This window comes from Parus major, chromosome 19 (genome assembly GCF_001522545.3).
Source record: "Parus major isolate Abel chromosome 19, Parus_major1.1, whole genome shotgun sequence".
Classification (NCBI taxonomy): Eukaryota; Metazoa; Chordata; class Aves; order Passeriformes; family Paridae; genus Parus; species Parus major.
Genome location: NC_031787.1, coordinates 7273589 through 7301028, shown reverse-complemented (window position 1 = coordinate 7301028; position 27440 = coordinate 7273589). Strand labels below are relative to the sequence as shown.

The 27440-nt window shown below is 39.1% G+C and overlaps 1 protein-coding gene and 1 long non-coding RNA gene across 11 annotated transcripts; one reads left to right on the top strand and one right to left on the bottom strand.

Annotated features, from left to right (window-relative positions):
- Positions 1 to 1097: 1097 nt before the first annotated feature.
- Positions 1098 to 19462, bottom strand: LOC107212785. 9 transcript variants are annotated; one of them, XR_004499903.1, is made up of 10 exons: positions 18915 to 19104; positions 18317 to 18359; positions 17500 to 17575; positions 15981 to 16116; positions 13302 to 13546; positions 10864 to 11032; positions 5787 to 5969; positions 4267 to 4397; positions 3454 to 3730; positions 1098 to 2479 (listed from the first exon to the last, which is right to left on the bottom strand). It is a non-coding gene; the product is annotated as an uncharacterized LOC107212785 (long non-coding RNA). The 9 variants fall into 9 exon arrangements; XR_004499898.1 differs by lacking the exon at positions 3454 to 3730 and adding an exon at positions 7495 to 7578 and having other exon boundaries at positions 18915 to 19102; XR_004499897.1 differs by lacking the exon at positions 3454 to 3730 and having other exon boundaries at positions 13298 to 13546; positions 18915 to 19102.
- Positions 19173 to 27371, top strand: RNFT1 (ring finger protein, transmembrane 1). 2 transcript variants are annotated; one of them, XM_015646399.2, is made up of 9 exons: positions 19173 to 19218; positions 20917 to 21317; positions 21653 to 21729; positions 22147 to 22247; positions 22866 to 23019; positions 24683 to 24841; positions 25628 to 25693; positions 26106 to 26207; positions 26401 to 27371. In XM_015646399.2, the coding sequence occupies exons 1-9, from the start codon at positions 19214 to 19216 to the stop codon at positions 26533 to 26535; spliced, it is 1200 nt and encodes a 399-aa protein (XP_015501885.1). In that variant the 5' UTR covers positions 19173 to 19213; the 3' UTR covers positions 26536 to 27371. The 2 variants fall into 2 exon arrangements, with proteins under 2 accessions (XP_015501885.1, XP_033374894.1); XM_033519003.1 differs by lacking the exon at positions 19173 to 19218 and adding an exon at positions 19527 to 19716.
- Positions 27372 to 27440: the final 69 nt, after the last annotated feature.

Below are 27440 nucleotides of genomic sequence, written 5' to 3'. Positions count from 1 at the left end.
TTTCTAAATAAATTGAAAATATTCAGGTATCGGTTTAATCAGTGTATTTGTGCTCTGAAATTTGAGCTGAAGGAGTACAACCAAAGGGAATACCCTGAGCTTTGTGCCTGAAACCACCTTTAGAATCCATTCAGGAGCTCCAGCACATCAGACAAAGGCCTGGATTTGTTTGGAGCAATAAATGATAGAGACCTTTACATATTTGAAGTGCAACAGATGGGCCTCCAAGGAGAACATAATGACTGGCAGACAGCACTTCGTTAGAGTGGCTTGGAATGTCTTCAGCAATTACACAGGCAGTGTTTTGGGGGGAAGCCCTGTCATCTCTGTGATTCTTCCCATGGAAATAGCTGTGACTTCCTTGTTTAGATGCTAAAAAATGGTGTCTTCTAAAATCCAGGCAGTGAACTGGAAAAGGAAGTACCTTTGACCTTCCCAAGGCTACTTGAGATGAGGCTCTACCTGAGAAGATATGTTAGTAGAAAAAAAAATCAAATCAGAATGAAGGGGAAAGAACTTTGGGCACATCACTGTAAAACTGTTAATCCATAGCCAAGTATTCCATGGAAGTGTAATTCAGGAAAAAAGCCGAGGTTTATCACAAGGTCCAGCAGACTTTTAGAAATTGGGAGGTCTATGGGTACAACAGGCAGAATATCAAGGGGAAAACACCCAAAAGACCTAAATTACTGAATAAGAACCTCCTTTCTTTGGGAAACTGGTAATTTTCAAGGACTTCTCCTCCACATGAAACACTGGCTGCAGTTCTTTAGGGCAGGGGAGAGTTTTTTGAGGCTGTCCATTCTTTCCATTTTCACAGACAAGCTGTTTCACAAGCCAGCAATTAATAACTACAATTTCAAAGAAAGAGTAATAAAATGATGATTTCTATACTGTAGTTTTACTTAGAACAATTTCACTTCCATCTCTCCCATCCCTGAAATTCCAGGGTTAATCTGTTCTGTTCTAAAACCTTCTCCACCAAATCCACCCCAAGTAAAATTTTATGTGGCAAAATAACCACAACAGAAAAACGTGTCCTTTCCCAATGTAACTTAAATGTTGATGGAATCATAACTGCATTACTCCCTCTCCAATTAGCAGCAGCATTCTTTATGTTTGCTTACGAAGCGTGAACCGTTCGCTTGTCACTACAAAGACCTTCTGTGGAGGATTTAAAACTACAGCCCCAGCAATTAAAATGACAACAACAGAGGTGGATTGGTCACATCATGACACAAAATATCCAGCTGTTTCTTTCCAGCAAAAGGACATGAAATATTATGAGCAAATTTTGACAGGCCACGTAATGCTGCTAGATATTCTGGTGAAAATATGGACTTCCAAGAAAGGAGGAGACTAATGTGAAACTATGTCTAAGCTCAGATTGATTTTTTCCACATGATCAGGATTGTCATTCATGCTTTTTATCCGTACAAATTTCCTTTTTTATTTTGCTGGAACTAGAGATACTCTATTTTGTGAGAAATTCTCTAAAAATAAGGAAAATTTGGGGGGTTGTTCTCATAAATAAGACAAAAAGTGATGTGATAGGGTTAGAACTAGAAAATCAGATTTTAAACTTACTTAATTTGGTTGTGTTAAAAACATTCTAAGAGTTTATTAAGACCATAAGTCTCATTACAACAAACAGAACATCTTTTATAATCACATCTGTCTGCTGCTGGTTCCTGCCTATTCTGCTTCCCAATCAGATGGGAAGTTATTTGTAATGCATGTAGGGAATTTAAAAAATTACTTTAAATATATATTTAAATAATAACAAAGGCTTAAAATTAAATGTTTCAGGTTAGTTTTTTCTAGTTAGAATTATAGAAGATAGACATAGAGATATAAATATGGATATATTTATCCTGAAATGATAAGGTAGCTTTGATTTCTAATACAGCAAGAGAAAGTAGCTGACACACACAGAACCAGACACTCAAGGGGGGGAAAACACCCCAAACACTGTCTGTAGAATCCACCTACAGATATGTCCTTGGAGAAAAACTGATGAGAAAATTATCAGGCAAATTTTCCTTGCTGTTTCCTTCCTGGAAGTTTTTCCCCCTCATAACAGCACAGCCATGGCAAGTGATATGTATCAGAATTCATCCATGCAGTATATTTTGCACATCAAATTGATTATCCATGTCTTCTTAGGCAAACACAGGAATGCAGAAAACATGTCAGCTGTTATAGACAGAATACATGGGCATTGCACTCCTTACTTTACATTTAGAAAGAACAGCAGATAATGAGCTCAACCACTACCTTGAGAATAAATTTCATTTCCAAGTTCAGAAGTATCTCTGGATTCCCATCTGTTTTGTGAACCAGAACTTACAGGTTGTTTATAACATTTGTCTCCTGAGCTGTGTTTGTTTCCAGAGTAATTGTCATAAGTGGGCAAAGGCTTTGATGTCCTCATCTTCATGCCTTCAACCGTGCTGACCTTACAGACATAAAGCAATCGCTGCAAAATACAGAAGACAAGGAAAAAAAATTAAGAAATAAAAGCCCTGTCTTTTTCCTTCCCAAAATTTCCAGAAATCATCTTCAGATTCATGCCTGTAGCAAAAAACCAAACCAAAACAAAACCAACAAAACAACAAAAACCAAAATAAAAAACAAACCACTGAAATATTACCCTTCTGTATATTTCATCTGATATAACTGCTGGCCAACAAACACCTCTTACTCTGCAAGTATTCTGCAGTGAATTTATTCACATCAGGAAAAACACATCAGAAAGGTAACTAGTTTGAAAGTTTCCAAATCAGACACCAGAGACAAAAAACCAGAGTGACAGAACAAACGGGCAAGACACAATCTGGAAAGCATTCTGAGGACACACAGACTATCTTCTCATCAGCAGCCACAAGAAATATTAGACAACCAAAAGTTTTGAGATCAGCAGGTTTTGACAAACCGGTAATTAATCCTGAGCTGTAATAATAATAATGTGTGTTTGAGCAATACATCATAAATATAATTATTCTTTGCAGATTTTTGCTATTCATTACAATAGAAACTGTTCCATTCTACACTGTGGCCAAGTGGTATCAGACACCATTTTTATTATGATACCAAGCACAGGATGTTCAATCTCAGAAGGTGAATCCCTATACATTGGGGTGAAAAAGCCATTTGAGATTAAATATATATAAATAATACATATAATATAAAAACATATAATATATAAAGAAACATAAAATATACATAGTACAATAATTACATTTCATTTTGTGGTTTACAAAAATCTATTCATGAAACTACAGAAGCTTGTCAGGCATTCTTTATTTCCAAAGAATAACACTCATCCATGAAAATGGTCTGATTTAAATCACTGTGAGTGCTGGCAGATGAAAATTACCAGATAAAGCAAATAGTGGCTTATTGGAAATCAAAGCTACAAGTTTGAGTCACTCTTACTACTGAGATACTCACACCTGACCAGGCTTTAGGTACTGGAAATGCAATCTGCTTTCAAACACATTGGCCTTGCTGTTGGCAAAATTCTTGCAGGATTTTGCAGTGAAATCAAAACAAGTCAAAATCTGGAAAACTTGAAAACTTGGCCCCTGAATGACTGCAAAATGCAAGTAAAACATGAAGTTGCAATCACAATACAGGAGTGGAGTTCCAGCTGGAAGTGCAATCAAACCTCTTTGTATGAAGTGAGTGACCACTACTCCATATTGTATTTGGCATCAGACTTCAGAACCTGTGGAGCAGAAACCAGGGAGAAGGCAAAACTTGTGTTGGAAAGATCTGAAAGATTCAGGGAGGAAACTGGTGGAAAGTGCCCTTCCTCTCCTTGCAGACACTGCACAGCCCCAGCAATTGCAATGAACAAATAAAAGGCAAGAAAACACAACCTATGGATCCTAAACCCACAGCCTGCTGGAAGTACAAGAGAGAATAATCCCCCACTCCTGTCAGGTAGAGCAAAGCCTGTGTCAACAAGAATCACACGCTCCCACTGTTGCTCAACAGATGTACTTGAACTAGAGATAAGGCACTTCAAAACTCCAGGGAAGTTATGTGCAAAAGGTGTTGCCTCCTGTGCCTCTTTCCATGCAGGGAAGGGAACACCAGGCAGCATTCAGACACCTAATTCTGCAGTAAGTGAGGAAAAATGAGCAAAAGAATTCTTGTCAATACCAATTATCCAGAGTAGAAGACGGGGACAACCTTATAAAGCAAAAGCACAGATAGAGTCAATACATTTATAAATTAGAATACAGCAAGTACACTTACCACAGGAGAAAATGGTGAGTAAATCTCTGTCCTGAGGAAGGCTTTAAGCCCATTTTCCTTTTTTCAAACCTATAAGTCCCATAAATGAATATTTTCTTGCAGATAAAGTGGTTGTCTTCACCTTTAGGCAGCTGCAGTAAGAACAAAACATATCCTGCAAGGAGGTTTTACTCCTGAGGGTAATTTCCTCAAAGAGTGAGGAGAAAACACAAGCTAAAATCACTTGCACAATCATGTTTCATAACTGTTCCTAGTCTGGTGGTATTGGTCCTTCCTGAGTACAAAAAATGCACAAACTTTTCTCCCTCTTCTACTAAGAGGGGGAAAAAAAAAATCTGCTTATCTTTGGATACACAGAGAGTTTGGAGGAGCTCCAAACAATGGAGCACTGTGTGCCCCACTCATCACACAGACACTGAAGAAAGAGTGTAGCAAAGAATGCACAAAGTATGTAATTACTGTTTCACAAGATAATTCCATTATTAATACATCCCCAAAGATAGCATGCACAGCACTGCAGTTTAATTAGATGGTAACTGGAGGGGGTTTGAATTTATGAGGTAATAAATATATTTTGGACTAATAAACTCCAAGGCTGAAGTGTTTATTAATCTAGAATATAAAGATTACATAGTTGATAGGAGACAACCTCAGGTTGTGCTGAGATGCCTGTTGTTTATACACTTCAAAATTCATATTTTCCTCCTTTTGGGGGCTGTATCAGAAAGCCAAGATTGGTGTGGATGGCGTTGAAAAATGCTGAAACTGCCCAACAATTCTGTGTTCTCAAAGGCAAAGGCTATTTAAGTATCAGCAGATGGTGTGGTTTTAAGGTTTCACCTTTTAATCAATTTATCGCCTCCTAAATGATTAAGTACTGCAAATAAACTCCCTTCTGACACTGTCAGTGCCTCATTCTGATGGTAAAAAACACAGATTCCCTTGTAGGATAACCAGAGCTTCACAAGACTATCAGATCTCTCCTCTGTTCCCCCCAAATACTCAATTCCATCTTTATTTTCCTGCTTTTGGATTCACCTGCAAGACCACATGAACAATTTTGGTTTGGTGTTGAATTTTTTTCTCTCCTGAACATGATTGTAGAAACTTTTTGCCTAGTGCAGCACATTAAGGATTTGGAAACCAACTGTTGTGAGGATTTATATCCCAAACAGCTGTGCCAGGAAGTCAGAGGAATCAAATGGTCTCATCTATTAACTTGTCCTCAGGTAGTTACAACTAGAGCTTTATAAATTACCACCCAGTTCAGTCCATTTAAACCACATCTCTCTGTTACTTTGGAAGTGCCAATGCCTTGCTCAGGAAAGACAGAAGACTGGGTTTGGTCCAGGAAAAAATGGGCATGATTGAAGTCAAAGACCAGTTTTGCTTAAGCCAAAGCTAGATTTAGGCCTGAGGGAATTACAGAGAAAGAAAAAGGAAGAAACATGAGGAGAAACAACTTGTGGGATCTTGCAGGCGAATCAAGACTGATGAGTACAAAGGAACTGTTCCCGTACCTGGCTGAGTGATGGATGCTGGACAAAACCAGGGGAATCCTGGATGTGCCAAATGAACCGTGGGGTAGGAAAAGAGGAGAGGCAAGACACACCACAGCTTGGATTCACTGGTGAGGAAACACCCTGCTTCTCTGAGCCAGCCTATGGTGGGTGCCAGCAGGAAGAAAGTATCATTACCAAGGGCTGCAAAGATTTAAAGATATTTAGGAAAATGTTTAATAAGGAGCTTAGGTGATCCAAATAGCATTGGCTGTGTGTTCAGACAGATTCCAGGGCGGTTCCACAGGTTCAGGGCAAAGGACTCAACACTGATTCTTGAAAAGAACCTACAGATAAATCGTGGAAGATGACAAAGAACCATTTCCAAAGCTCCTGCTTTTTCATTGCCAGGCTTATATCCTCTCACCAACTGAAGCAAGTCATGGAACCAACTTTGCAATATTAAATCTCTAGGCAGTGTGTTATTCATACAGCTTATGGAGATGTCTTTACCCTCTGGAAAAACAAAGTTTAAGAAAAATGGCTCCATCTTTGGGGAACAGTTTAAGTTTCAGGATAACTACATTAGGAAATCTAACTCTATTACTTTCTATCTTACATTTTATTACAAGATTGGTAATAGGAAATTACCAAATAAAATTGGTATTTTACTTGGTAATTTTTTTCCATGGGCCTCGTCTAATATGAAAGATGGTGATCATCAAATTTATTCAAGTTTTCCTGTCAACAACATCATTAACCAAATCCCTCAATTTCAAAGTAAATAAAAGCATCTGGGCTTCTCGCACAGCAAGACTGACTTGCATATTTAAGCCTCATATACAGATGAATCTGCACTGGACCAAATTTGCATATTAATGAAGGACTAATTGCTCTTTGCAGTCAATTTTATGCAGATGAATTTACTCCTCTCAGTACAATTTTCATAATGTTCGGAAAGAACCAAAAAATGTAAAAGTTTGTAAAAGTACACAAATGTTAGACAATCAAGGAAGAAATATCCTAATGGCTTCCAACAGCTTTACATTAAATTGTATATAATTCATCTTTTATACTGTTGCTTTATTTTAACAGCCTCCCACAAAGAACAGAAAAATCCATGGAATAACTTCAGTCTATTCCCCCTCCTCGGTCTCAAATTTTAACAGCTTGTAATAACCCATTATATGATCCAGTTTCCAGCTGCAAGGATGGAGCCTGAATTTTTAGGAGAAGTTAGATTTGCTAAACAGGAATTTATTTGCTCCCAATCATCCTCATGCCACAGAACAGTTAGGACAGAGTTTGTCCCACACATTTTTAAGGTGGATTCTATCCAGTTTTGCACTATTAAGGAAAAAAGGCCCAAATCCTTGTTGAGTCTCCCCTGAGGTAAAGTACAAAATACCAAAAAAAGGACAGAAAAGTTCATGGGAAAGAAAAACATCAACAAATTCTGAGGAGAAAATGATAATATTAGGGGGGAAAGGGGAAAAGATATGGAAGTAGAAGGGGAAGGGAAGTGGAAATGGAAAAGTCTGGCTAAAAAGAAAAGGAGAATTTAAGAGAAAGTTCAACACAAAGTAAACAAATAAAAGAAGAAATTCAGCCACAGATGTAGCAACAAAAAAGAAATAAAAAACAGAAAAGAACGTGAAATAAGAAATAAGTGAGAATCAGAGAGCACACGATACATAAAGAAACAAATAAAATAAAATACAAAACCCACAGTTTTTCCTAATTCTGCCAGAACAGAAGGGCAGAGTTAGTGGGAATGCATCAGGAATCTGAATTTGCATGTATAGCCTTCCTCCTGCCAAAGAAAAAAGCCTTATTTTAACTGTGAAGACTGATAACCATAATATTTATATGTATCATAAAATCACTTACAGAAGACCATTTTATTCAGAAGAGGAATAAAAGAAAGTTACATCTTTAAATGACTTGGAGGCTTTTTGCAGAAGGAACATGGGAATACAGTTCATGTTCCCCACATCTGCCATATCTTTGATTGCATTTTTTGCCCTTCTCTACAGCTTTTGCTGTTTTAACATCTCATTTTTGAGGCAGAAAGTATCCACACAGATATATGATTGGTTTATAGTTTGTATGGTTTATAGTATGGTTTATAGGAACCAAGAAATCTTTTGTTTATTTCTTCTCTAATTTCCTATTATCCCAATTCCTGGACCACAATGAGCTTACAGATCTCCTATGATCCCACAGTTTGGTTCCTGAGAAGCAACGGTTGATAAACAATACTACATGATCAAAATAAAATAATCTTCAGAATAAGCATCTTTTGACTGAGCTGTTGAGTTCTTCCAAAGAAGAATCAGAAATTCTGCCAGGAGTTCACTTTGCCATCTCTGCTTCTGGTCTTTCCCTCCTTGATAACAGAAGCCACAACACCTAGAGAATTTGTCTGGGATAAATTTGCTCCACCATGAGCAATAAAGGCAATGGGTCTGTGGAGGTAAGATCCCACTGCACAAAGAAAAAGAGGAAAGAAAAGGCCTCTTTCCTCAACTCTCTGCTTTAGGGCAGAGGAGTTGGCAGAAAACATCAAACCAAGGGGAAGGACAGGGAAAATGACAAGAGGCTTTCATAAGCATGCAAAAAACAAACAGACCAGAACAACGACAAATAGAGTTGTAAAATAATAACAGTAATAATTGGAAAAGAATGACAAATACTCCACCAGCAAAATATTGCAATGCTACTGCTGAAGAATCCTAACTGAGGAAACAGGACTCAGTTCAGCTGGTCAGCCTGGAGGTTTGGCTTTTAAAAGTTATTTAACAACAAATTACAGCTCTTTGTGAATACTTTGAATTCTAGATTATTAATTCAAGCTATTTCTCTATTTTGCTCTTAGAGGAGAAGGAAGGGAAATGTATCTCCTTTATAGTTTCTGTACATTTGAAAACCTGCTCTGGGCACTCCCCCTCTTTCCCCAAAAATGTCTGGTTCAAGCGATTAAGGCTGTGTGAGTGTAAACAAAGATAATTATTCAAACAAGAACAAGATGTTCCACCCAAAATTATTTGCTTCCCAGTGGCTGAGATGCCTACTTCTAATCATCAACAAAGGTTAACCTGACCAGATTTAATTAACCACTTAATACAATGATAAAGATGCATAAATAATGGAGGAGGAAGTCCATAGAGGCAACAGTGAATCCAAATAAATCCCTCCAGCAAGCACAAAGTCTGGGCTGTAATCACCTGATTACACTGATGTAAGAATTCCTGAGTTCCACTAGGCACAGTTTTGCACTTGTCTATGTGGCACTTGATTAATAGATGATTTTAATCATTAAACAAACAGGAAAAAAAAAAAAAAAAAGCAAGAAACCACATCCCTAAAATTCAATGATAAAATGAACCCAGTGATATTTCTTATTACTGTGCTTCAAGTCCATACATGAAGTCAGCTGGTTTGATTATTTGAGGAGTACAGGAAAATAAATTACTATTCCTCATTTATAAATATATATCTATATATATCTATCAGGAGATATCAGACAGACATTTTCAAGACAGAGTTACTATTTTCAGTGAAAAAAAATCTTATTCTGGAATATTCCCTAGTAATGAAACAAAAGCTTTCTATTACAACAATAAAGTAATTTGAAAGTATTAAACACCATAAATTGGAAATACTGCAAAATATTTTACATTTCAAATAATGTTAGAAAATATTACTGGCCCTGGATCTCTGGTTAATGTGTGCAGCACTTGCTGGTTGAGGCAGGTTGTACCCAGAGTGTTACCAAATAATGAGTATTGAAGAGGAGGACTGGGCATCAGCCCTTCCATTTTCTCTCGGTGAAGTTTAAACAGCCCTTAAAATAAACAACTCAGGGCAAACCAACAGATCTGCTATTGATTCATTCTGTTCATAAAAAGTAACAACATCGTGGTAAATTCAATCTAGTCAATGAGAAGTTTATGAGCCTAAATATATCAAAAGGGCAATGAAAGCTAATATATAGTGATTAAATAACAATCTGTGAGGAAAAGACACCCAACTTTCAATTCCAGGGCAGTGGAATCATCTCCTGATGAAATATGGGATTTGAATTGTTTCAGAGGACACTGCAGCCATTTGCCCTTTTTAACAGCCTGGAAGTTCACAAGGCAAGATTAACTTATAATTTAACTGAAGTGGATCTCAAATAAAGTTTTTTGATTAAAATCTCCATTTCTGTGCCTCCTGGCAGTGCCAATATTGCTGGAACAGGACATCAGCTGCAATGCCAGCGACTCTGGAATGCACTGCCATAAACTGTAAATCAGCTTTGTCCTACTTTAATATTGGTTTAACAATAAAAAAAAGAACTTTGATGTTTAATATTTAAATAGTACAATTATCCCTTTAGAACTGAGTCCAGAAGGGCCCTTCATGGGTACACAGTGTGAAACAACAATGAAGGGAATGTGGTTTTGCTCTACAAGGAGGCTTTGATTTGTAGGACCCAGCTGAAAGGTGAATTTGTGTGCTGAGGAGATGCCACAGGGACTCTGGAGCAGGGGAAATGCTCTCCCACCGTGCCATAGACAAAAGTGAACAACAAGGCTCAAACACTGTCAGAGCAGTGAACAACATCCATGACAGGAATTGTCCCCAGCTGGCCTTGGTTTGGAAAGCCAGACACAAGGGTGGCTTTCTCCAGCATTGTTTTGGAAGTCAAGGTTAGAGCAAGTAAAGTTTCCCTTTCCATTTTTCTCTCCTTCCTATCTTTTATAACTTCAGGGTGAGTGAACACAAAAAAGTGTTCGTTTTAGGGAGGAACACTTTAATCATGAGTTAAGTGTTGTCCCTGAATGGTGAAGGAGGCAGGTTCAGATGCCAATTTTTCTGTTTTGGGGGAAGGTCAGAGACAAAGTCCTGCACCTGCACTGCACCTAGGGGGTTCAGGGTGATTCTGAATGCAACTGCCCATTTCTGCCAACCTTGAGGACTCTGTTGTGCCCAGCAAGGGGATGAACAGTTTGTCTAGACAGAGGAGGATCCGTGGATTACATGGATTACACGGCTGGAGCACACATATGCAGGCACTTGTGAGGAACAAAAGCACAGAGCTATTTACCACCTCACACAGATGGGTAAGTCCACTCTGGAGATCTCTGCAGACTTGTGAAATCAGGATGACGTGTCTGGAATTCTTCCTCTCCTCTCCGCTGCTGAAGTAACTCAGGCAAATGCAAGTTGGCAGCTCCTTTAAAGACTCCAATTTACCCATTTTACATAATAACTTTCAGCTGCATTAAACACAAACACACAAGAAACCCAGGTAGCACCAACAGTGAAATCTAAATTTGGATTACTCACAGAGAAAACACACAAAGTTTGAATGATTTTGCAATTAAATCAGAAGCAAACTGAACTAATTTTTACACTAAACTGGATTTTCCATGGGACATGTCAGTCTGCACCCACAGAGGAGTTGTAGGAGCAAAGTTCTGCACTTCCTGAGGCAACTGAGGAATGGCAAATACATCTACACACCTCTAGACCTACTGGTTCCTCCCCAGTCCAGAAAAATCCAGTCTCCTGGGGCACTATAAACCCCTGCTCAGAACAGCCCTGTCAAAAGCAAAGTGCAGATTTCTGTACTAAAGGATCCTCTTATTCCATAGCTCCTGCTGAGTGTTTGCCCCAACCCTGAGTGTGTGTGGCTGTCCTACTCCTTGGGTATTCATTTATTTGTTGCTGGGCATATGAACACCTGAAATCATAATCCTCAAATTAGATTCATTTGATATTTCAATTTCCAATCTAAATTTTAATTTACTCTTTTACTTCAGCATTGGATTTTACCATGATGAATTATTTGGAGGAATACACAAAACAGAAAGTTGCTCTATGGAGTAACTGAATGTAAAAATATTCACTTAGAAACTTTCATTTCTTTTTCTCCATACTGTTAAGAAAGAATGTACAGACATGGTAACAGAAATATGAGGTGACAGAAGAGAATGGGCCAGATCCTTGTGAATCCACTCCATTTTACCAGGCACATAAAACTAAACTGGCCTCAGCTTGATGTAACTGATATATCTCAAAAATGAATGTTAGACATGAAATGGCAAAAAGGCTGGTGAGCCAGATTTATCTTATGGGTTTTGGGTTTGTTTTTTTTTTTCTATTATTCCCTCTCTATATTTTCAGAATATTCTTTAATGTTCTTTCCTTTTCAGAAGGAAATGTAAGTTTCTCAAAATATTATTTACAAGCTCAGCTGCAACATCCTCCATGGTAATTCAGTCTGGCTGTTTGTTTCCCTTTGTGAGGAATAGTTCTGCTTGAGTTCTCCACGGAGAAGAAAACAACTCTGTTTTCCTGATATACTTCAGATTCAAATTATTGAAGTGCAGGATGGAGAAATGAATTAGATAAAGGCATGGGAAATGTGTAATTCATACCTGGCTGCTGTGATGAGCTCGCTGGTAACTGATAAAGCTGTGAGTGTTAAAAGAACTTTAATGAGAAATGATATTGACCTAAGTGCCAGTGTTATCAGCACTACTGCATTTAAAATAAATGAAATTTAAAAATATTTAACTTGCACTTCAGCAGTGTCCACTGACTAATATTTTAGTTTAATATCTACCTCTGATTTCCATTAAAATACCTTTAGATGAGAATATCAAAAGCAATTTCCATCTTAGTTTCCTACAGTCCTATAACTTCTCATGCTCTCATAATTAAAAATTCCAAATTCTTTCCTCTGTGTAACTAATTCAAAGACAGATGTAACACATAATTTTTGCTACCTCCTCTCTAAATTAACAACACTGTTTCTGTTCAGCCTTTCAGAAACTTCTCAGCTGCAAACAAAAGTGTCCAGAGCAGAGGGGCTGTTGTTCCTGGTTATTGCTGGAAGAAACTCAAACTATAAAGTAACTCTCATGATTAAGATGATCTATCAATAATCATCCATTTTTAAGTGCAGCATCCTATAAATCCTCCTAATTAGTAAACTAGATGTCTTCTTTTTAGCAAACAATCCCCAGCCTCCCTCCTTATTTATTTCCCTGAATTCAATTATGTTTGCACCTGCTGGCCCAGCCACCTAAATGACAGATTCTGGATGGAAGGGAGAAGCTGGGCCATAAACAATAATTTCATTATAGTTCAATTTAAAGTATTTTCCTGCACCTATTTTCTCTGCTTTATGAAGGATGTTGATGCTATTTCCTCCTCTGTGGCTCTGCTCTCCTGTCAAGAGATGCAGCACACCAGCAAGAATTTAACACTGCTCCCAATCTATCCTTCACTGCTGACTCCATAGGAATCAAAGCTGAGATTTTCCTGAGGGGAAGGACCATTAGGATAAAGAGGGAAGGAGTGATTTCCAGGTCTGGGCTGAAAAACTGATAAAACTGATAAAATTAAGTTGGTTGCTAAAAAGGACTCTTTGTAAAATAAAGGCTAGGAAATATTCCTTTAGAATACAAAAGTAACAGAACTGCTTTTGCCACGAAAACCCAGGGAGGAGGAGGGATATTCTTGATGGTATTTACCTACCACCACAGGACTTTAAAATCCATCTACTCCATAAGTCCAATTAGTTGCTTTTCCAAAAATCTTCTGGAATGAAATTCAGTCTCTGGATGAAAAATCCTGAAAATTTGCGAATGGAACCTATGCCATTCTCTGCCTTGAAGGATTAAACAAGATAGAGATGGATGCTCAAATGTTGAAACTCAACAACATCCAAACCATGGCAGCTCTACAGCTCAGGTGTTCAAAGAAACATTTCTTCCCATCACCTGAAACACAATATACCTTCAAAATATGTTCTGAAGCGGTTACACCTTGAATGTTAAGTCAATATTAGGCAAAATTATCAATTTACCATATTTATCTCACAATGAAGAGTAATTCAGGTGAGTGTATAAAATTGGATTGTGTATAAATTAAGACAGTAACCAAAAAGAAGGCAAACAGGCAGCTAAAGCCCCTAAGAGAGGAGCCTTGGAGCAAGGAACTGCAGAACATTTTTATGTAACACGTGGGGAAACTGTGCAGCATGGGAGTTTTGAATGTTAATTCTGCAGCTGTACTAAATCCAGTGTGTCAGACTGTCTGCAAGCAATCCAGATTTAAGGAAGCACATTTCTACTGCACCACTGGAAGCTGAAAAATGGTTAACTTGGTTAAGTTCATCAGGAGGAAGTTAATATAGGAGTCTAAGATGAATTCCAACATCCCTTCAGCAGTGTTTCACTTCAGAAGTAGTTCTTAGTTAAACAGTTAAGTACTTTTCTAAGTATTGTTTCATTAATTCTTTCTATTAATGAAGAAAAGCATGGCATAAGCTAGAATTCTTCAATTAAGATAATCATTATCATAAACAGATGTTTTGTTTGACAGTTTGAAGGATATGGGTGTGCTGTGATTTAGTTCAGAGATTTTAGTTCAACTGAAGATTTCAATTAAATAACCTCACCCTCACTCTAATTGTATTAATGACAAAATCACCATTCTGAGGGACAGAACTGGAGATGTTTGGTTTTTCTTTGTGACAGAAATGTAAACAAACTGCTGAGGACTGGGGTTAAGTACAGCAGGCAGGACCAGGGTACATGGCAGTGAGATAACACATGTGGCTTAACAAGCACCCCGTTATCTCCTTGGAGCAGACACAGGAGCTGGGCCTGTCCCTCACCCACAGGCTGCAGACAAAGGCTGGAGCAGGTTGAAAGTAATGGATCAACTTCTAATAAACCTCAACCACTGGAAATAACACACAGCCAGGTGTGATATAAATATGAAATGCAGATGGGGGAAGTTCCTCTGTGGAAATGAACTTGTACGTTTGCAAATGTGGTCTTGTCAACTATAAGGATCTAAAATTCATCTCTGCATTTCCTCCTAAACCATACAAGCCTGGCCACTGTGCTTTGACCTAACTGAAATAATGGTTGTTAATGATTGCTTTCCAAAACAAAAATAATTTTCAGAGTTAGGAGTACTTCAATTTCACTTTACCTTCTGAATTAGTGTCTGTGTCCTAAGTTTTACAGCCTAATTTTACAGACACAAGCAATTACTTTTGAATTTGGTAAGACATTTAGTCACTTGACCCTTTCAAACAACAAAAAAAAAAATCCTTTTCATACTTTTAAAGTGTTATAGACATAATCTGGATAATCTAATTACATGACAAACACGGTCTGACTCATGGATAACACTTCCTAATGAACTAACACACCTCTGTTAAAACAAAATCTTTTGTTAGAAAATAAGAAGAAAAGCCCCCCATACCCTTAAGAGAATTTTAAATATTGTCACCAAGCTAAAAACAGCAAGTAAATATTAACTCTGTGAAGTGCAAAACAAGTTTTATTGACCCGTGAGGTAAATATTGACTGAAATGAAGCAAATATTTATGTGCTGACGTTAAGGGGACGAATCCCCTTCCACACAGCAAACAAGATTTTGCCTACTACATTTCTGGGTTTGTATTTATTCCAAAAGGTCTGAAAGGAGATATTTCTTTTTCCAGACATCTGCTTTTTAAAAATAAAACTGTCTTTCCTCGGTGACAAAATTGGATGTGCATCCAGAGGGCTGGAATATTGTATAACACACAGGTTTGACAAATTGCTTTCAGACAGAAGAGTCACTTAACTAAAACCTGACCAGACAATAACATCCAAGACGTCCCTCTTTCATCCCTAGAAAGGTAAACAGAAAGTCAAATTCCATTTTATGAGTTATGTTAGAAGATTAATTTAGGTTTGGAACATTAAATATATTGCTGTATATTGCACACAGGGTGGGATTGCTAGGGCTGTCCGTGCAGGGCCAGGAGTGGGACTTTGATTATCTCAGTGGATGCCTTCCAACTCAGGATATTCTATGATTTAACAAGGAAAATGCAGAATAATTAAGGATGTAACTACTAGCAGGTACTAAAAACGGAATATAAATTAACAAACTCATCTACTCCTTCCGGGTAAATCCACTCATGTTTACACACATGAGAATTCACTGTTCTATTGAACGATTCACCCCGGGATTCACACGTTCAGATGAGCAAATTAAATGGAAAAAACCCTAATTTTGAGAAACTTCAAAGATTCTGTTGAAATTCCGGCACCTTTAAGGACACCCATTAGAGAATACCAACGTCACGATCATTACATCTTCTGACCTAAATACCTCCGTAATGGTCTAACAGCAGCAATTAACACACACCTCTCGAAATTCTTGAATAGATGAATAATCTTTGAGTCACTGGATTTAACAGATCCTCCAGTGTCACTACAAGAAAAGCCCGGTTCAGGAAACAGCTTCTGCGCTTGGTTCTGATGACCACGGGAATCGCTCCTTCCTGCAGATAAAGACAGAGGCTGAGCACCCTCCTGTGCAGGGAGCAAAAACTACAGCTGCCCTTTGTGGCTCCGCTGGCTGATTCTCATTCAAGGCTTTATCTTTGCCTAAAAAAAAAAAAGCTCCGGGATCTAATTCAGCAGCTTTAGAACAATTACATGACACCACTGCAGTGGAATTACTCTCCGTTTAGAATGACTTCACAGGAATGAACACGCTGCTGTACACAGAGGGCCCGTAAGATTTCTGGAAACCTCAGGGAACGGGGTGATGTCATTGCAATACAAAAATATCTGCTTCAAATTCCTTGCGAGTCTCCTTGACAAAGCTTAGAGGATCAGAGTTCAGCAGTGAAACTCAGCCATCACCTCAGGAATGTTTTCAGAACTGGGCTTTATTCTTCACTGTCTCAAATACAGGAGCACAGGAGCTGTTTTCTCGTGCTCGAAATACAAACTGAACTCAGGGTTTGTAGAGTTGCAGGAGACAGTTTTTAAAAGATGGAGCACTCCAAGCTCAGGAAACATTCGAATTTTAAAGGTTATTTCAGCCTCTTGGCAGGACTTTCAAATCCTTCAGTTTAAACGAAACCCTCTTAATTTTGCAGAAGTCTTCCATACTCAAGCAGCATTTTGGGTAAAATGAAGACAAACCAATAAAGCCTTTGAATATTCAGGACATTCTGCTATTCTACAGACTTACCAAAAAACCCATTTTTTTATCATATCATTAACTAAAATTGCTTTCCATGTATCTGAGATCAGCTCCTTTAAATTCCACCACAGATGCACACCTCATTTGAAAGCACCACTTCCTTCTGATGAAAAAAGGTGATACAAAAGGTAAAGATTTTAATCCCTTAACCTGCTCAGGTTTCTGCAGATCTCCTTCAGGACACAAAACATGTTCTTCTACTCTCTCTGCCTACAAAACAAGCTCTGAGCAGCTTCTAGGACAGAGTAACTGTTGCTGCAGAGGTAAATACTGAGCTGCCAGGGCATCCCAGGCAGAGTTCCACAGGATCAGAATTTGTTCCAATGTTTTCATGCACTGAACAACCCCAGAAAAAGCAGGTGCACACTGATCAAAGTGCTGATTGCACCAGTTAAGAAGGTACTACCACTTCCTGGGAGGATGAGAAAGTCTGGGATACTTCTGAGTGTATAAACAGCTGAAAATGTGCCTGGGAACTCTGAAATTTATTGGCATCCTGGGAGTAGAATCCAAATACAGACTGGTAAATTTATCACCAGGTATTCCATGACCTAATGTGTCCAGTGCCCATGGGAAAAGACTTCCAATTTTCTGTGAATAATCTCCCAAATCCCTCTTGTGTCAGGAGTTACTAAATCCAGAGGTCATTAATGGCAGTAGGAAAACATACCTGTTAAATAACAACATCTCTGAAGAGTTACACACCTTCTAATGAGCTGTGAATTGAAGATAAATCAGCAAGTGACCTGCATGAGCAAACACCACTGATTAATAAGCTGCCACGAATTAAGTTCATATTTTCAGTGCATGTGGCAATGAGAAACAGTTTGAGAACAACGTGGATTTAAAGCTACATTTTTACTTTAAAGCATTTTATAATTACAAAAAAGAAACAGCTGAACAAATCTTTTATATTTATACCCTTCCAAGCGATGTACAGAAGGCATGCATAATTTCCAATCATAAAACACTATTTAAAAATAAAAGATTTATAATTGCTTTCCCTGATTTGAGAAGCAAATTATGATTTTTTTTCAGATTGTCCTTCATAATCCAAACACGATGCAAGTGACTGACTGAGCAAAGAGTGGGAGAATGAACAATATGGCACAGCAGAAGCCAAACACAACAGGTTTGTGTTATCCTTGGAAGGATGGGGACATGGCCATGAAATTCTTTGAGTGCTTTCTGCCAGGCATCTGAAATCTGCATTGGTGCTAACCGAAGCAGTATTGGGATAATTAGACAGAAAAATTACACAAATGAGAAAGGTCTGAGTTCAGAGGGCCTACAGGAACAGGAGGCCTGTGGGTATGTTTAATACTTAAGTGTATCTGTAATAACCAGCTCAGGTTTCTTCCAATCCATCAGCCACAGCCTGAGTGAAATGCAGAGGATATGTGACCTGAACTTTCCAGTCAGGAAATTCTAAGCAAAGTTTCCAAAAACATCATAAAAGTAGACCAAATTGCCTTCTCAAAACCTACCTCCAAGAGACACATAGATGCAGCCAGTGTTTTCAGCTACTTCCTTGAAAATAAAAGAGAAGCTTTGTTGTTAGATGGTGTCACTGAACACCAGGCCACTTAACTCTTCCAAACACATAGTTTTTTACTTCATAAGATCTGTGTCTAAAGGCCCATCCTCTCCCTCTCCAGGGGTTACTGACCCCACAGCATTATTGTATTTAAACTTTGGAATTAAACCGGCATTTCTGTTCTAACTCAAAACAACACAGCACCATTTTTCAAAGCTACTCAGATATTAGTCCCACTTTCCATGTGAGCTGCATACCTAAACACTTTTTCTAGAAAAATATCTGAGCCAGGGAAAACAGATGCCATTTCTGGACGCAAACTAATTTATTCAAGAGCATATTTCAAAAGAAAACCTGTATCTATTTCGTTCCAAGCATCTCCCAAGAGCTACAGCAGCATTAACTAGGGCAGCGCTTTCCTCAGGTTTCCTGGGAGGCAAAGCCAATTTCCAGACAGCAGGACTCCCTTAATCGCCACCGACAAGTAATGATACCGCAGTACACATATATTTTTATATACATCCCTTCATCTCCTTCTTTATTATTACCTTCCCAGATTAATTTTAATTGAGGCCTTCAATAAAAAGCAACAGCAACCTCCCCCCCTCGTTTTGGCGGGGTTGAGGCTGAGGGGAGGCGCCCCCCGGCCCTCACGGGCCATGACGGGGCGAAGGCCGCGGCGTTGCCAGAGCAACGCCCAGCTCGAAGCCTTCCTCCTCCTCACTCCTCTTCTTCCTCCTCCTCCTCCCCTCACGGCTCCTCCTCTTCCTCCCCCCACCGCGCCCTCTCACACCCCCTCGGCCCCGGCGATGGCGGCGGGCGGCGGGCGGGAGGCGCCGGCCGCCCCATGAGGTACCGGGGAAGGGGCGGGAAAGGGGCCGCCCCCCGCGTCCCCTCACAGCACAGGGCAGGGAGGGGGACACGGGGACGCGGCTCCGGGATCAGCCTTTCCTTCCCTGTGCGGGATCCCGGCGGTATAAACCCACCCGAGGGGTTCCCGGGACGAACCTTCCTGAGGAGTTCCCGGCGGTTCAAACCCTCCCGGGGGTGGCGGCGAGGTGCGGGGGCAGCTCCCGGAGCGCGGGGGGAGCAGCGGCCACGGGAGAGACGCGGAACGTTCGAAGAGGCCTTTCTCAAGAGCCTTATTTTAGCTAATTTTTGGAGGGGAGAACGAAATCTGTGTGGGTGCGGGAGTCTTCTCTGAAATCCCATGTTATAACTCGGTGATTTGAAAGTTTGCTCGGCGTACTGCCAGGGGCGGCTGCGATCCTCCAGCTCCGGCTTTTTAAACACCGAGCTGTCACTTCTTGCAGAACCCGGCCCCAAAACACCAACTGCAGTGCAAATGAGGTGTATTATTTACTCCTTCCTGTAAAAACATTGCTCAGTAACACTGTTCACACAAGTCAATACCATCTCCGCATCATCGCGTTTATTCATGTGCAAAAAAAATACAGAATGAGAATTTTGGTTGTTTTGAAGTATGATGTCATCTTTGGCCAACAAAAAATAGTAGTAGGAGCAGTATTTGTAAATATTAGTATGTTCTCATATTAATGCGTTAAAGTGGTTCTACTCTTTAATGTTACCTTCTTTTTAAAGGCTAAAGAATTTGAGGTTTGTGCAAATGCATCCAGAACTTTTTGGTGTGCAAAACCAATTTTGCTTTGCTTTTGTATCCCCAGTGAACCTAGCTGTGAAAAAAATAATTTCAAAGAGGAATCTGTAAGAGTTTGAATAAGGAGGAGGATTATAACATTCTCAGTGTTTCAATATTACTCCATAGTGACAAGTATTGTGTCAAATTCAGCTTCAAGGCATTCTCCAAAATCATTACTCTGATGTTACACCAGTCCAGAGAAGTTGATTTAACCCTATTTGATCTGTGTAAAGATTCACAGAGAAGTGAAAAACTGCCCAGAAGACAACCAAAAGATGCCAAAGGAAAAATAAATCAGACCTCATTTGGCTGCATTTCATTTTTCCCTCTTTTAAATGCTTCGTAGAAAATGGCCTAACCTGGTTCTGCTCCCTTCCCCAGACAGGATAATCTCATTAATCTCATAATGGCCCTCAGTTTTGAGCATGCACTGGCTTTTGGCTGGACGTGTCTGAACCAGCGCTCACCAATTAATGGTTGCATGGAAATGTACTCCCTGCTTCCTTCCCATCAGTGTTTGCTCCTTTTCTGGCCCAGTGCTGTTGCTATTTTTGTGAAATTATGCAGCACTTCCAAGATCTCTCCTGTACAAGCCAGTGCTGGTCTCCTGTCCAGCAGATTTTGCTGTTCTGATTCGCACTTTTAGCTGTTCCTAAGGCAGCCAGGTCACTGCAGGCTGGGAAATCAGCACGTGGAGGGAGGGAAATAATTTTACTATGGGACACAGGAGGTTGTCCTGTGGAGAGTGGGTGTAAACCAGAGAACAAACTCAGGCAGGATCTCAAGAGAATTTTGCCTTCATTCAGTCGCTCAGTACAACCTACTGGATTTTTATTTTCCTGAACTATTTATCTATTTCTTTAACTGTCCCTGTTTATATCCCGCTCTAGGAGACACAAATTAGAAAAACCTCCAGGAGCAAGCTCCACCATGCAACCCGACTGCGCCCATCTCCACAGCATCCAGGGGAGCGGTGGTGACTCCTCCTCGCCCAGGCTGTCGGGAGAGGGCTCCTGCCACCCCAGCACCGGGGACGTGCGCATCCAGCTGAACTCCAGCGCGGGGGAATCCAGGGAAAACGCGAGCTCCCGGGCCTCCAGACCGGGCTCCCAGAGCCGCTCCCACGGGCACGCCCATGGCGAGGCAGGAGGGCTCGAGGAGGCAGCCCCGGAGCCGGAGGAGCAGGGCGGCAGCTCCCTGTCGGAGCTGCGGTACCTCCTGCAGTGGCTGCACAAGAGCCTGCCCTACCTCCTGATCCTGTGTGTCAAACTCCTCATGCAGCACATAACTGGTAGAGTAGAGCAAAATCAGCTCGGAGGGAACAGACCCTCCTCCCTTCCCCCTGCCAAGAAATGTACTAATAACCATGCCTGTAATGTAATTCAATTTATTTTTAGCTTTATTTTTATTTGCTTTATTCATCAGAAAGTGAGATTTACTAAACTACATTTCAGTGGCTTCTGTTTCCTTTGCTGGCATATGTACAATGTGCTTAATTATTCTGGCTTGAGAGTCTGAGCTATTAATTCTAATTACAAAGACATATTAGAAGTGGCTGCTTTTTAACCCAGTTCAGTGATTTTTTTTTTCTTTTCATGTTTATAACTGATCCTATTTTCCTAATAGGCATTTCTCTTGGAATTGGGCTGCTAACAACTTATGCATATGCAAACAAAAGCATAGTAAATCAGGTTTTTCTCAGAGTAAGTATCACCCTATGCAACAAAATTTTGTAAGTTAAGCAAGACTTAAACAAGTTAATCCATTTTTTAAAGAAATGTGAATGGAGATGCTGTTTTATTTACTTAATAATATTAGGTATTAAGATGGAAGTTAAGTCTTAATGCCTCTGTACAGGGGAGCTACTCAGATAACAAGGTTTGCAAAATTCAGGAGGGTGGGATTTTTTCTCCTCTGACTTTGACTGTTGAAATCACTTTTTTGTAAGTTATGTAGTAGCTTCTTAACTATTAACTATTCTCCTATTTTATGGGGTCTAAAACCCCTGAGGTAAAGTCCTCTGGTTGTAACTGCTCTGGTGCAACAGACTGGGTGTTTGGGATGTGTATCAGCACTGATTCTGAGGCAAGGACTACAGTGTCTTTACAATCCCCTTGCAGGAACGGTGCTCCAAGTTGCAATGCACTTGGTTACTACTCTACCTAAGTGGATCATCTCTCCTCTTGTATTACACCTTCCACTCTCAGTCCCTGTATCACAGGTAAGTAGAGAAACAGTTCTACCCCACCATAAGTTACTCAGACATTAACTGGGGACACTGTATCTGCTGTTTTTCTTTAATTATGGCATTGGTTTCTCTTTCACTTTAATCTCCATTCCTCCCCTTCTGCCAAATTTAACAGGTGCTGTCCTTAAAAGCAGTATGATGGAATTTTCTAGACTCCATTCTCGATTTAGTGGCACTGCTGTGCCACAGAGACCGTTCCTGGCTTTGATTCCCAGCTTTGACCCTTGGGAATACCAAATGTGGCATCCTTGTGCTCCGTGGAGTTTATGACTCCAATTGATTTTTCCCCCTTGGCCATTCTGTAGCTGCAGCCTTGGCTGGAAATCAAATGCTAAATGCCAAACTGAGACAGCAAACTGAGCTCTGGAGGATGGGGGCTGTGATGAAGATACAGTAAAGAAGGTTCCAAGATGGAAAAGTTGTCAGAGATCCTCAGTGATCCATTTACAATGAGCAGTTCATTTTCTTAGCAAATGTTCTCCCTTGGTGTAAACCAGGTTTCCTTTTTTAATTAAACCTGCTGTGATAATCTCAGGTTACAGTTTCCTCTAAATAGGGTGCTCCAGTAACTTCTGATACTTCTTTTTGTAGCTTAATCTTCTTAAGCCCCACCGTGGATTTTATGAACTTTTGGGAGGTGCTTTGGATTGTGGGAGTCACAGACTTTATTCTGAAATTCCTCTTCATGGGCTTGAAGTGCTTTATTCTCCTGGTGCCTTCTTTTATCATGTCCTTTAAATCCAAGGTAAGGAAACAAGCTTGTAGTTTTGATTCCTAGTGAAGATTCTCTTATGGTAAAAGTAACTAATTATTAAATTCTACCCAGAGAAAAATCTTTAATTAAATGTCTGTATATAATCCACCACTACACTGTGGGCAAGAAAACCCTGTGGATTTCATGTTCTTCTCTGCTTGGTGCTAAAAAAGGTTTTCAGCCTGATCTGAAACAATTGCTTGTATTATATCCTTGGATAAATGGGTTTATTTCTGTCTCCAAGCTGGGGGTTGAAGCAAACCTTTTATTTTCTGCTCTGTAGGAATGTGTACATGGGCAGTTGGCCTGAAGCAGCTGGAGCACAGCAAATTTTGCACATGCTCAACAAGAACTGTCAAGATTTTAAGATCTGCATGTGCAAACAGCTGTTTTTTTCTGTCTCTTCAAAAGTAATCCTGAATTTTCTTTGTTGTTAATAAACTTAAGGAATATTTGTGTCAGATGAAGGAATTTGATTCATAGCTTAATTTCTCAAATCAGTGAGGTTTAATAATTTTCTCAGAAGCTTTCACTCACTGGTGGTGTATTTATTTTTATCTGCTTCCCAAGGTGAGGCAGGCAAAACCAATTACATTTTATCTTAAAATTGCAATTACTAGTGCTGGTTCAGAAAAAGTAAATTAGCAAGTACAGTTTGATGTGGTAGCATTTGAACAGGATGTTTTGGGATGTTTTTATCTTGTATAATGTACCAGAACAAGTTCTTGTGAGGTACAACTGGCTTCTCCAAATACTGATATATAATCAAGATCTCTATTTTTTTTCTACAGCTAGTGATGTAACATGCAAAAAAGTTATTGAAAATTCCATTACACCAACTGTGGCTAAATTAAAGAAGAAATCTGGTCAATAGTGACAAACTGTGGCATCGTCCTGTGAACTTTATAGAAAGAGTTACAAATACAGTTTCAAGAAAAACTTTCTTTCTTTAAAAGCTAAGCTAAATATTTATGGTTATACATGTACACACACAGTGTTCTGTGCAGGACACTTGTGTTTCGTTATTCACTAATTTTTTGGGTGTTACCAACGCTGGTTACCTGTTCAGTCCAGCTCCCCTTTTGCTTCTCTCCTGGCTCCCCAGTTTTTATATCACCCCATCCTTAAAGAAGTTTATTATCAGAAGAAAATAAACAAGTTTCTTAGACAGACACAAAACTGTTCACAGGAAAAGAGTTTGTAATGTATTATTAACAATTAATAACTATTATTATTAATAATAATTGTTTGTTACTAAAAGAATGGGCCTTATTCTCACTTTTTAACCCTCAGTGAGGGACACAACTCTGGCTCATGACAAGCTGAGCTCTGTGACCAAATTTTCACATCACTTTACTTTTTGTGATGCTTATGAAATTAAGTCTGATGGCCTTGTTAAGTAGGTAGGCATCTGCCAAGCCATCCCAATTGAGACTATAATTTGATTTTCTGCAGTCCAGCAATCAATTCTGCTACTCTTGCTTGGATAGTTGTGGTGAGACTCATCCTCTGATCTTTTTTTTCTGTGCTACACATTTAATTGTTTCATTACGAGAAGAAGCTACTCCAGAGAATAACAATGCATCTTTTCTGTGTATTTTAGAAATCCTTGGAGTTGTAAATCTTGAGCTATTCCTTTGCATGTCTTGCTTAGGGCTACTGGTACATGCTGTTAGAAGAACTCTGCCAGTATTACCGTATGTTTGTCCCCATACCAGTTTGGTTCCGTTACCTCATCGCCTATGGGGAGCTGGACACTGCACTGGGATGGACCCTTGGCATTCTGCTGGGCCTTCTCTACCTCATCCTCAAGGTATGCAAGCTTTATACTCTTCTCAAATTTTATATAAAATTCTCAAGTGATTGTTCTGCAGGAATAATCACTGGAGGGTTACAGACACAAGACATTTCTGGAAGTTCCCCTCTGTACTCACTGCCAAATTGCTTCAGTTTTACTGATGCAGCCTTCCAGAAAAACTGGTTCAGGACTCAAAATCGTCTTTATCTAACAATGGATTGGGATTGCAAAGCAAAGGACACAGCTGCCATAGGTCTCCTCACATCAGACACAGAACTTGCAAAAATAAAGATAAAATTAACAGCTAAAAGAGTCACCATTTTCCAAGAAAGAAAATTTTCTCTCCTGGAGTATCCTGTGTGATGCTAAACAAGTTAAACATCTTCCCAATGGCTCTCTGCTTCTCCAAAGAGCTCATCTGCCCCAAATATAACCAGTTTGGCTTTAAACATGACCAACACTTCGTCATGCTCTGCTACTTTAAATCCAGGACTAAAAGACCATTGCAAATATGATAATAATAATAATGCTGATACATTTGCACTCCAGTGCTTCATTTCAGAACCTTAAAAACCACTCTTAAAAACCAGACTTCCACCAGGAAAACTTCAGCCAAAATTCTTCATTTGGTTACATTTCAAACATTTAAAATAGGGTCAGTCTGAACTATCACTGTGCTTATGTGACTCGAACATCCAACCAGCAATGAGACTTCCAGTGTTGGAATCAAAAGCTTAGGAGCTTTTTAGTTTACAGTGAAAAAATTCTTAAGCATAACTCAAGTTTCCTTTCCCATTTCAGCTTTTGAGCTTTTTTGGACAATGGAGAAACTTCAGGCAGGTCTTACGGATATTTTTTACACGCCCAGTGAGTACTGAATTCTCTTATGACAAAACCATAACCCCAGTTTCTATGAAAATCCTTCTACAAATTCCTCATTCCTGTGTTGTTTTAGCAATAAACAAATGCATTTTTAAATTAATCCCTGTATACTCATTCTCCCATTTCACAGTCTGAGTTCCTCGACTGAATGATAGTGTTGTCACCTGAACAACAACAAAATCACCCACCAAAAATATTTGCACACCCTTCAGATAAAAGGATGTGAAATAATCTTTTTCGTCCTGCTTCTGCTTTAAAAATTAGTGATGTTTCTTTAGATGAGGGATTTAAGTTTCCCTGCAGCCCTTATTCCAAATTCCTTTCTGTCCTGGTATTTGGGTTTGGCTTTTTCATCCCCCTCAAAATTAATATTTGCTGCAAATCCTTTGTTTTACAGCACTATGGGGTGCCAGCCAGCAAGAGACAGTGCTCTGAATCTGATGATATTTGTTCCATTTGCCAAGCTGAATTTCAGAAGCCTATTCTGCTGATCTGTCAGGTAATACACATAATCCCATTTGTTGTTTTGTTGGTTTTTTTTTAAATTAAAGAATATTTTAAACTACTGTTATACAAGACAACATAAAAAATAGATGAGTGTATGTTTGATGATTATTTTTAGAAATCAGACTGTACAAATAATATAAATGGAAGAGCTTAGAAGCTCTAAGTTGTCATTCTTTTCATTCCAGCACACATTTTGTGAAGAATGCATCTCTTTATGGTTTAATAGAGAAAAAACCTGTCCACTCTGCAGAACTGTTATTTCAGACCATGTTAACAAGTGGAAGGATGGAGCCACATCTATGCATCTCCAGATTTTCTAAAGCTTGTCAAACAACTTGGGTTCCAGTTTGTTTGTTCACACTAAGGTTTTTCAGTTTACTGCAGATTAAATTGTAGGTGGCACAAGGAAGGAGTTTCCAAATTGCAGATACTGTGTATTTAAAACGGTGCAGAAAATGGCAACTTGACCTTTTTTAAGTAGAGATAACTGAAGTTCTCAGAATGAATGCAGAAAAGCCAGCTTTGCTTCTCTTGTGATTCTCATAGGAAACAGTCAAATCCTAGAAATGTGTTGCATTATTTCTTAATTCAGCATTTTATTTTAAAAGTTTAATAGGGTTCCAGACTGTATACTAAACTGTATTTATCCTTCTAACACAACTCAAGCCAAAAGGTCAACTTACTGATTTTATTAAGGTTATGAGCAAATTTTACACTCTGGACTGCAGTGAGAATTAGAGCTGCTTGTCACTCTTGGCATTAAAGATCTTTGATGCTTGCCCAGTAAATAAAAGAAATGGGCTTATTAATGCACCTGGAACAGCAACTATTTCTCACTGCACCTGTAGATAAACACAAGAATAAGATATTTCCCCCTTTAGGTTCTTTTAGGCTTCTAATGGATCCTTGGCTTAATCTTTTGGCTTTAAACCAACCACTGATGTTAGTTTTTTACTTAGCATTTTATAAAGCTGTTATTTTTAAAAGAAATCTTTAATACTATATTTTTGTCATAACAGGAACCAGATTTTCTTACAGGAGACAATCTATTTTATACTCTATTTGCAATTTGTAGTTTGCATAAAAATCAGAGAGAATAAATGCATTTGAATCTATTTGTTTGGTGCATGTTGAATAAAGAAAGATGATTTCTTATTGTTTTGGTATTAACTCATATGTAAGCACTTAACTGCTCACTGCCAGATATATTTTTCTTGTTAAAGAA